Source organism: Rattus rattus, chromosome 14 (genome assembly GCF_011064425.1).
Source record: "Rattus rattus isolate New Zealand chromosome 14, Rrattus_CSIRO_v1, whole genome shotgun sequence".
NCBI lineage: Eukaryota > Metazoa > Chordata > Mammalia > Rodentia > Muridae > Rattus > Rattus rattus.
This window is the reverse complement of record NC_046167.1, coordinates 42,202,496-42,214,142: the sequence shown is the minus strand read 5'-3', so window position 1 is coordinate 42,214,142 and position 11,647 is coordinate 42,202,496. Positions and strand designations below refer to the sequence as shown.

The following is an 11,647-nucleotide window of genomic DNA, read 5'->3' as shown; positions in this document are numbered from 1 at the left end:
ATTTATGGCTAATATCCACTTATCAATGAGTGCATACCAAGTGTATTTTTTTTATTCAGTAACCTCACTTAGGATATTTTGTAGTTCCAACCATTTGCCTATGAATTTCATGAAGTCATTGTTTTTGATAGCCGAGTAGTACTCCATTGTGTAGATGCACCACATTTTTTTGTATCGATTCCTCTCTTGAAGGGCATCTGGGTTGTTTCTAGCTTCTGGCTATTATAAATAAGACTGCTATGAACATAGTGGGGAGCATGTTTCTTTGCTGTATGTTGGAGCATCGTTCGGGTATATACCCAAGAGAGGTATAGTTGTGCCCTCAGGTAGTGGAACATCCAATTTTACCAGTTTGCAATCCCAACAATAATGGAAGAATGTGCCTCTTTCTCCACATCCTCACCAGCATCGGCTGTAACCTGAGTTTTTAATTTTAGCCATTCTGACGGCCATTTCCCTGATGAATAATAATGTTGAACATTTCTTCAGGTGCTTTTTGGCCATTCGAAAAGTACATAATTTATATACTGTTTTATGATGGTTAATCCTCATTTTAAACTTGATAAGATTTAGAAATACTTGACAAATACACTTATAGCACCCTCATACAGTGTAGGAGGGAATTTCCATACATATTTAATGAAGGAAGTACACTTGAAATATACCCAACTCTCGGCCATGTGATGGCTTTTTGGTATGAACAGAAAATGAATAATAAAGCAAACAAGAAATCTGAGCACTGGCATCCATTTTTGTGCTTCCTGACTATGAACAGAATATGAATATTACTACACATTCCAGCCACCATGCATATCCTGCCAGGAGGGGCAATACACCCTTTAGTAGTAAACCAAAGGAAACCTTTCCTTACTAAAGGTGTTTTTGTCTGGTGTGTGGTAATATGGCAGGATATAAAATATAGAAAGGTACCCAATACAAGTTTTTACCTAATGTGAATCACATTGAACAACAAGAAGTCAAAAGTTCAAATTGTACCCCTTTACTTTGGGGACTATCTGGTTCTCAGAAATATTTACAGAATTTTTTCTTGTAATCATACCAAGTTTATAATAATCAAAATATCCTTAATATAGGAACTGTATAAATTGTGTAGAAATCACAAAATAAAGTAATGTTCAAAAATATGAAGAATGCACATGCATGTAGTAAGATATGACAATCTCAAGTTGACCTATGAGAATATTGTAAAAACACAGCAGTGACACTTATTGGGCTTGGAATGCAGCTCAGGGAGCAAAGTGTTTGCCTACATGTAGTTTGATTCCCAAGAAACACACAGAAACCAGTAAATGAAACCCTGTCTCTTGGGGTTAGAATTCAAATCAATAGTAGAAAGCTTCTCTATCAAGATTGAGGTCATGCGTTAAAGTCCAATGTCAGCAGGAAGAAAGGAGACAGTATAAGAGGTATAGATGTACTGTAAGAATTGAAAAAAAGAATATATCTAAGTGCTTTGGTAAGATTCTTGTGAAACTTCAGACAGAAATCTTTTACTGTAGGAGCAGATATGGAAGCTTCCAAATTGGAACATCATTTGCCCCTTCACACAAACTCTCAAACTCTCTCTCTCTCTCTCTCTCTCTCTCTCTCTCTCTCTCTCTCTCTCTCTCAGATGGTGTATCATATATTTCAGGCTGGCATTGAACTCTTTGTAGCTGAGACTGAAGAATTCCTCTTTCAGCAGCCTTCCTCTCCCAAGTGCTAGATTTACCATTGTAAACGTGAAACACCTCAACAATATCTGCTTCACTATGTTGGTGTCACTTCTAATAAACTGTATAAAAAAACCCGGGTGGGATATTTAAAAAGCAACAACAAAAATAAAAAAATAGAACTCTATAACATGGAAACAAGGAAATTAAAAAGTTTGGGAAAGCATGACAATGATGGCATGATTATTTGACACCAAAGGCACATTACAGTCCATGTGTGTGTGTCTGTGTCTGTCTGGGTGTGTGTGTTTGTGTGTGTGTGTGTGTGTGTGTGTGTGTAACACACTGCAATGGACATTTTGGGAAGACCAGATGTAAATCTGTAGTAATCTGTCCTCATCTTCTATAATTTGGGTGCCAGGAATATAGGTCCTCTCATTAGGCTTGACAGAAAAAACCCAGGAATACTAGGCAACCCAACAACTACCTAATTATCTGATTTTAACATTTGAAAGCAGAGACGACTCAGGATATAAGGGACTGAGTGCCAAGCCAGACAACCAACTTCAAATTTCAGACCCAATGTGGTACAAAGAGATCATGGAGCTCATACGTTGTTTAGAACATACATCTGTCATTGAATGTGAATAATATGAACACAAACACAGAGGCTGACACCCATCCGTATATTAATAAATGTGAAAATGTTGAAATTGAATTTTTAAATGGCTGAGAAGCACTTAAAGTAATGTTCAACATCATACTTGGTCATCAGGGAACCGCAAATCAAAGCAACCCTGAAATCCCATTTTACACCAATTAAAATGAGAAAGACCAAAATCTCAGGTGACACCATATGCTGGTGAGAATATGAAGAAAGAGGAGTACTCCTCCCCTGCTGGTGGAATTGTGAGTTGGTACAACAACTGAAAATTAAGCTGGCCTTTCCTGAGAAAATTGTAAATAGTTCTATCTCAAAACCCAGCTATACCACTCCTAAGCATATACCAAAACGATGCTCCACCCTACCACAGAAACATGTGTTTCACTATGTCAACACAGCCTTATTCATAATAGCCACTAATTGGAAATAACCCAGTTGTACCCCAACCAAAGAATGGATACAGAAAATGTGGTTCGTTTACAATATGGATTACCATTCAGCTATTAAAAATGAGAATATCATGAATTTTCAGGCAAAGCGATGGATCTAGAAAATATCATCCTGAATGAGCTATACAAAAGGACATGCATGGTATGTACACACTGATAAGTAGATATTAGCCAAAAAGTGCAGGATACCTATCATATGTCCCAGAGATTGAATGAAGATTTTCAAGAAGAAAGGCCAAGTGAGGGTGCTTCAATGCCACTTGGAAAGGGGAACACAAAACTCATGGGAGGCAGACGGAGAAAAATACCTGAGTGGAAAGTGGGGCATAGGATCATGTATTGGAGAGAGCGCAGAGAAGCCCAGAGGGTCAGAGAATGAATGGAAATATATAGCTGCCATGGGTAGGGATGGTGTGTGGGAAGAACCTCTAGAATGTTCCAGAGACTTGGGATGTAAAAGTCATCCAGGAATCAATGTGGGTTACCTTAGCCAAAATACCCAACATAGGGAGATGGAGAATCCATAATGAAGAGTCCACCTCCTGTAATTAAAAGGGGCCCCCAGTAGAGGGATGGGAATACCAAACCACTTTCAAATTTTTGGGCCCAGAATTGTTCCTATCAATGGGAAATGCAGGGACAGAAATGGACCCAAGAGTGAAGGAATGGCTTGTCTATGACTGGTCCAACATGCGATTTTGGAGCCTAACATGGCTGTCCTTTGATAGGTTGTACATCTGCCTGACTAAGACATATGGAGAAACTTATAGCCAACCAATGGTCTGGGGTCAGCAACCCCTATGGAAGAACTAGGAAAAAGATTTAAGGGGCCATAGGGAATGGCAACCCCAATAGGAAGTGAAACACTGTCAACTAACCTGGATCCCGGATACTCCTAGAGACTATACCAACAACCAAAGACCATACATGGGCTATTCTGAGGCTCCTAGAGAATATGTAGCAGAAGACCTTACTCTCTTGCCTGGCCTCAGTGTAAGAGGATGTACCTAATCATGTAGAGATTTGATGTCCCAGAGTAAGGGTTGCCATGAATTGGGGAACATTTTCTCTGAAGTACAGAATAGGGTGGATAAGGTGAAGAACCCTGAAGGGGGTACAAGGAGGAATGGCAACAGTTTGGATGTAAATAAATAAAGTTCAAAAAATAATTTAAACAGCATATAGTTCAAATTAAAATATGTAAGGCTTTCAATTTATTACAGATCACCCAAGAACATATGATATACATGTAGTCAGAAAACACGATGTAGAAATCATAGTGAGTTGTCCAGACATGGTCAGTAGATTATTCTTTCTGGCATGCTCCAGTGTCAAGACTCAATAAACAGCACTGAAAAAAGAGCATTAAAATGATGTCACTGTTTGTAAATATATGACTTTAAAATTTATAATAAATAAAAAATTATTATGACCTACTCAAAAATTTAGAAGGCATCAAATGTATACTGTATACGAAATAGAGTAAGCAAGCTAAGTTGCTATAAAATTATAAAAACTGATACTGTCTTTTACCCCGCACTAGATCCTACACCACAGTGCCCCAAGATATTTGGTAGATATCCTCATCTCAGTCAGCAAAGCCTCTAACCTGATTTGCTCTATCCCATATGACAGTGCTGATGACTTCTCTCTGAGACTCGTAACAATCTCTCTACTCATTTAGTTCCCAAAGCAGGTTGCCACCATGCCCAAAATATATATTCCAATTCCATGGCAGCCTAGTGTCACCAGCCACCACATACGCTTGAAGTTAAATCACCACATGAAAGAACACACAACACCATAACCTCTAACGAAATTGGTAAGATTGAAAACATTGCCCACCTAGACATAAAAAGCCCTATACGCATCCATCCCTTAAGTATATTACTAACACCCTGTAAATATGCAGAGATGAATCTCAACATCAGCCTCCATGTTCTCTCTGCTGCTTCTTCTCATGCCTCACACCAGTCTCCTCCTCTCTATGAAACCTTTCTGCCATTCATCTTTCCTTCTAGTCCAATGATATACTTTGTTCTATCTTGTACGTGCCTTCACCTGTATGACATATTAAAAAGTTATGTCTTGGCAGAGTGGAATGGGATTCCTAGAAATTGTTTACAGTATTGTCTGCACTGTTTAGGTTGTCCAAAAATGTAAACATACAGGTACAAATATAAAAGTAAAAAATTCGAAATAGAACTTCAAAATCTATGGAATTAGTAGGAGTAAAGCTAAAAATTAGAAATTTCTTGAAGAATAAAGAAGCACATGTCCATGTGACCACACTGGGGAAATGAACACTGGAAAAGAAGCACTCTCAGCCTGTGGTATCTGATTCTAGTCAGTACATGAAACTGAGAATGTCTGATCTATCACATTAAAATCTGTCTGTGTCTTTGAGATCGTTTCCAGAGATGCGGTAGATATCTCTGACCTAATAATGCATTTGAAAATTGAATAGATTATTGATAGATATATATCTTGCTTTGTGGAAATAAGCCACTTAGGGTCAACCCATAGTGGTTGAATCTTGTCCTGCTCCCTTCCTATTTTACCCTGCTTCCGGAAAGCCAAGAGTTGAACATCTCTGTTCCAATATAGCCTAACATAATAAGGTAAAACTATCTCAAATAATGACCTTAATAAATTCTTTCTCTCAAACAGCAGTTTGTTAAAGTCACAGGAATCAAACACTTCCTAATATATCCTCCTCAGTGTATGGATTAGATTGAAGACAGGGAAGTTATAGTTATCTGGCCACCCTGTCAGATACAGAATCTTCATAGAAGACTAGTCTCAGGACTGGACTCTCTTTTTCAATACTTTTCAAAAATCAGTGCTCAGTGCCCAGTGCTGCGTTCAACAAACAGAAAGTGTTTGTTAAATCAGTGCAGAGAGAGTAGAAGAAGCAACTTGTGCCATTTATCTATTTTGTTGGAGGGACAGAGGGGAAAATAAAAGGAAACCATGATGTGAGAATGAGGGAGTGCCAGGGCTGGTGGGAAGCAGAGAACATCACTCCAGTCTGTTGAACTTTTGAAACATCAGCAATTCATGCTGACCAGGGCTATGAGGTTACAGGAGCACAGGGAAGGAGTAGGGACTCACCTAAAATCCTTCGGTACAATAAAGTATCAGCGATGTACTTCATTGCAGAAAGAGCTGGCCCAGCAACAGTTTGTTGATACTAACAGATCTCCTTGCTCAATAGTCTCACCGATGCACTCAGCACAGCTCTGGTTTCCATATACAAATTTTCCATCTGTAGAAGAAGAAAGTCAAGAGGCAGAATGTGAATATCAGTGGAAAGAGTTGATGAGTCATTGAAGAGTCAGATGGAAAGTACAATAGAAATACAACCATAAGTGAATGGGCTCACTGGGACACGATGCCTCAACCATTAATCTAACCCACTGGTGGGACTTCATTTCCAAGAGTGCTGAATGGAATTTTAAAATCCAATTCCTATCATACTAGACTATATTCACCCTGAATTTGCCTAAGGATCACCTAGACATCTTTCATAATATTTTTTTCATCATTTATTTGTTGGTCTGACTATCAGTCGGTGGGAGCCATTAAGAGAAGGAAAAGAACTTTTCCCTCATACTTTTACCGGCAAAGACATCTTCCTTCAGTTTCTGCATTTGCCATCAGCATCGTGGAGATGGGTTCAACGCTGTAGGGCAAGCAAGATTACGTTCAGAGCTCCCAGAGCTTACATACCTCGAGTGGTTATTACAACTGAGGCACAAACCTCACCAGGATAAGCCAGACATAAATATACATCAGAATAACAAATTCCTGTAGAATCGAAGCTTTCACATCTGAAGCACTGCAAAGCTGAAAAGGCAAAAGCCAATGTAAGGGTCTCATTCAGGCTCCAAACTCAAGCACCAATTGGAGCTGAGTTTGTGGCTCTGGTGAATAAATGAGCAATAGTCAGGAAAAGAGCTGGCTGTATGCTGAGATAACACATTCATGAAGGTTCATGACCACAGGAATCTACAAAAAAAAAGTTGGAAAATCAATGCAACCTCATACCATGAGAATAGACCAAGTTATCAGAATGAAAAATAGGAGTTCTGATGTGGGGTCCCTAAAGTACCACACAGCATTATGATTCCAGGGCATCTAAGAGAGAGAGAGAGATGGCAGAAAGGGACAAGAGTCTGACATTATCAGACAGTATTGTGTTCAATGCACAAACAACAAAGGGAAGCATCTCTGATACAGGAAATCCTCACAGGAATCCATTTTTAAAGTTAGTATTCTATCATACTGGATTGGATGAATCAATATTTTTACTGTTTTCATCCTGGTAATGAATTTCCTTTCCCACTTACAATCCAAATATAAGCCCATGTGCATGTAAACTTGAGGAACTGAACATGCTTAAGCACTCCAGAGAACAGACATGAAGAGAGGTGGAAAGGAGAAAGAGAGAGAGATGGTGACATGGAGCAGGAGAAAGTATGAAGAGAAGGAAAGGAAAGTATCTTTGAGTGTGAACAGATGAAGCAAGGGGAAGAAGTGGATATAGATATCAGAATGAAGCAGGGTCAGTTCTAATGTTATCCTATTTCATGCTAATCACATCCCCTAAACTGTAGAATCAGTGTGTCTGCCTAACAGTGGCAACCACTATCATCTGCCAGTACCTTACCTAGCACGGAGCTCATGAGCAAAGACAGGCCCAGTGGGAGCAGCAAGATATGCTTTCCCATTGCAGTGAGATTGATCTTCAAACCAGAAATCAGCAGAGAAGAAGACAGAGTACACAGGACCCATATCAGGAAGGCAGGTAAATATTGTAACCTAGGTTAGGATGAGCAGCCAATGGGATACCAGGAAATGGACTGAGCATACAGCCAGAGGGGAGCACAGATTTTTATTAACTTTGTGATGCTAAAATTATCATCTGTAAAACTTCCATTTAGGGAAAACTTAAATTCAAGGAAAACTGCGTCAGAGTTAATATTCCCCTTCGTGCCTCCAGGTCTTTTCAGGAACCTGCAGTGCAACCAACTGGCCAGAAGGAAAATTGTCTTCAGGTACTTTTTTTGTGCCTGATACTCCCAGTATCCAAGCAACTCTGCTCTCCCCATTTAGAATACTAAGCTGAAATATGGTATACTCTTTTTAATAGCAGAAGGCAAAACAACAAGCCAAAACCCAAAAATTGATAATCAGTATCTCTTTCTGTGTTTAATCAATGCATCTAGGTAATCAAAGTTTTAGCTCTTGCTGCACTTTCCACAAAAACTTTCAAATAGGTACTCATGGCTCTGAGATTCACTCCTGTGATCTGATGGCCAATACATTTGAAGCCTGATGTGCACGCTACTCTGAATTTCCACGCAGAAGAAAACTACTTGTTTCAACCTGATACATCAAACTTTTCAAATTCTGTGTTCATAGAAATGGGATATATGCCTACATATAATTTTCATAGTTCAATAAAACAGTTGTAAAATAGCATATTTATGTTTGTCTTCCAGAGTCATTCTTCTATGAAAGGTTATCAAAAAAGGAAAATTAAAGATATTTGGGGAAAGTGTGAGAAAGAAAACAGCCCTTCATTGAGGGTCTGGTTTTCCTTTTCTGTTGATGAGTCAGCAAGCTTCAGGAAGGATGGGTAAACTCTCACAAGACAATAGATTTTCTTAGAATGTATCTGATGCCCTAGTTAGACTTTTTTGCAAACTTGACATACCCTAGAAAAGGGAATGTCAATTGAAAAATTGCCTGAATCATATTGGTCTATGATTATGACTGAGTTGTTGTTGTTGTCCAGTTGATGTAGGAGAGCACAGTATTACACAAATAGTATCAACTTTAGGCAGGAATAATCTATCTGAGAGAAATGAGTGAGTCAACCAAGAAGCAATGTGCCTCCATGATTTCTGTTTCAGTTCTTCAGCCCTTGCTCTTAAGTCCTTCAAGGACTACCATGGCCTGGAAATGTAACCAAAAATAAGCCTTTACCTCTTTCAAACTGCATTTGGTGATAGTGTTTGTCACAGCAACAGAAAAAAAAGTTGGAAAAGATGTGAAAGATGATAAATTAACTTCACTTTTACCACCCAAATGATATATAACAATGAGTTTCTCATATTTCCCTCTAATTTTTACATTGGAAAATCCACCTGACATCTTTGTTTCATATGAAATTTTTCTAAATATTTACCATTGTAGTAAACTGTAGTCTGAAAAATGTTTAAAGGTATATGGTTCTCCTTTTAGGAAATAATATCCTGAATTAATTCACTTTAAATACAATTTACACAGACACTCCCTCAAGGAGCCCATTTACAAACATTTGTATTGTGAAAACACAAGCTTTCTATTTTAAAATGTGCAAAAAGAAAATATCAGGACATGATTCATGCTAACCTTCCCATGCTTCTCTGTAAACTAAGACTGTAGCGGGATTATCAAAAATATATGATTGCTTTTCTCTGGGAGGAGGAAACAGTTTGGATTACCTCCTGTAAAGTAGATTTTAGCTCTGGCCAAGCTTCCTGCCCTCCAGAAAACATTATACAAGTACGTTTTCAAATTTTAATCAATCTAACTGAATTATTCACACCCAAACACAACAGCCCCCAAGCAAAGACACACACAAAGAGAGAGGGGAGGAGGGAAAGGGGAAAGGGAGGGAGTGAGGGAGGGAGATGGAGAGGGAGAGGAACAGAGACAGAGACAGAGACAGAGACAGAGACAGAGACAGAGGCACATTGTGCCAAAAGGAAAGATTGGATAAAGATGAAACTCTCTTTAGATTATTGTATGGGACTCAGTGGAACTTTGTCCAGGTCTTTCCTGAGAGAATTTCTTTATAAAGAACCTAATTTAGAGTCAGTGTTATATTTTTATTGGGTATCTTTATTTACATTTCAAATGTTAAACCCTTACCTGATTTCCCATCCATAAGCCCCTTATACCATCCTCCCTCCCCTTACTTCTATAACGGTGTTCCCTTCTCCAAACTCCCTTGCTTCCAGCCTCCCTGCCCTGATATTCAAAAGCACTGTGAATCCAGTATTAGCAGAACCAAGGACTTCTCCTCCCACTGGTGACCAACAAGGCCATCCTCTGCTAGATATTCAGCTGGAGCCATGGGCCTGTGCATGTGTACTCTTTGGGTAGTGGTTTAGTCTCTGTGAACTCTGGTTAGTTCGAATTCTTGTACTTATGGGGTTGCAAGCTCCTTCTATCCTTTCTCTAACTCTTCCAAAGGGGATCCTAATGTCATTTCAATGTTTTCATGTTAGAATTTGCCTCTGTACTTGTCACACACTGGATGAGCCTCCCAGGAGACAGCTGTATCTGGATCCTGTCAGCATTCACTTCTTGGCATCAGCAACATTGTACGGGTTTGGTGACTGTATATATATGCGCTGGATCCCCAGGATAGGCAAGCTCAGAATGGCCATTACTGCACTCTCCTCTACAATCTTTGTCTCTAGATCTCTTCCTAGGAATACTTTTGTTAACCCTTTTAAGAAAAAGTGAAGAATCCATATTATGTTAGTCCTTCTTGAGCTTCGCATGGCCTCTGGTCTTTGTCTTGGGAAAATTGAGCTGTTTGACTAATATCCACTTATCAGTGAGTGCATACCATGTGTGACTTTTGTGATTGGGTTATCTCACACAGGATTATATTTTCTAATTCCATCCATTTGGCTATGAATTTCATGAAGTCGTCGTTTTTAATAGCTGAGTTGTACTCTATTGTGTAGATGTACCATATTTTCTATGTCCACTCCTCTGTGGACATGCCTCTGGGTTTTCTTTTCAGCATCTGGCTATTATAAATAAGGCTTCTTTGAACTCAAAGAATCATGAGTCCTTGTTATATGATGGAACATCATTTGGGTATATGCCAAGGAGTGGTATAGCTGAGTCCTGAGGTAGTACTATATCCAAATATCTGAGGAACCACCAGACTGATTTCAAGAGTGGTTGTATTAGTTTAAAATCCTCCCAAAAATGGAGGAGTTTTCCTCTTTCTAGACATCCTTGCCAGCCTCTGTGTAACCTGAGTTTTTCATCTTAGCCACTCTGACTGGCATGAGGTGGAATCTCAGGGTTGTTTTGATTTGAATTTCCCTGATGACTAAGGATGTCGAACATTTATTTAGGTACTTTTCAGTCACTCAATATCCCTACATGAATATTCTTTGTTTGTTGTGTATACCATATTTTTAATAGAGTCATTTGAATCTCGGCATTCTAAGTTCTTTTGTTCTTTTTATATATTGAGTATTAGCCCTCTATCACATGTAGGGCGTGTAAAGATCTTTTTCCTGTCTTTTACTTGCTGTTTTATCCTATTGACAGTGTCCTTTGTCTTACAGAAACAAGACAAAGGATACTTTGTGCGGCCCATTTATTGATACTTGATCTTAGAGCATAAGCCATTGGTGTTCTGTTTAGGAAAGTTGCCCTAGTGTCCATGTGTTCAGGACTCATCCCCACTTTACTTCTATGAGATTGAGTGTATCTGGTTTTATGTGGAAGTCCTTGATCCAATTGGACCTACATTTTGAACAGGGAAATAAGAATGAATTGGTCTGCATTCTTCTTCATGGTGACCTGCAGTAAAAACAGTACCATTTGTTGAAAATGCTATCTTTTTAGCTTCTGGCTATTATAAATAATGCTGGAATGAACACAATGGATCTTGTGTCTTTGTTGTATTTTGGAGCATCTTTGGGTATATTCCCAAGAAAGGTATAGCTGGGTCCTCAAGTAGTGGAATGACCAATTTTCTGAGGAACATCCAGACTGATTTACAGAGTCGATGCAACAGTTTGCAATCCCTCTAAAAATAGAGGAGTGTTCCTCTT

The 11,647-nt window shown here is 38.9% G+C and overlaps 1 protein-coding gene across 1 annotated transcript; it reads right to left on the bottom strand.

Annotated features, from left to right (window-relative positions):
* Nucleotides 1-3,968: 3,968 nt before the first annotated feature.
* LOC116883577 (urinary protein 3-like) lies at nt 3,969-7,550 on the bottom strand. Its single transcript, XM_032884758.1, has 4 exons — nt 7,459-7,550; nt 6,519-6,635; nt 5,901-6,054; nt 3,969-4,137 (listed from the first exon to the last, which is right to left on the bottom strand). Exons 1-3 carry the CDS (start codon nt 7,517-7,519, stop codon nt 5,927-5,929), a joined length of 306 nt encoding a protein of 101 aa, XP_032740649.1. The 5' UTR covers nt 7,520-7,550; the 3' UTR covers nt 3,969-4,137; nt 5,901-5,926.
* Nucleotides 7,551-11,647: the final 4,097 nt, after the last annotated feature.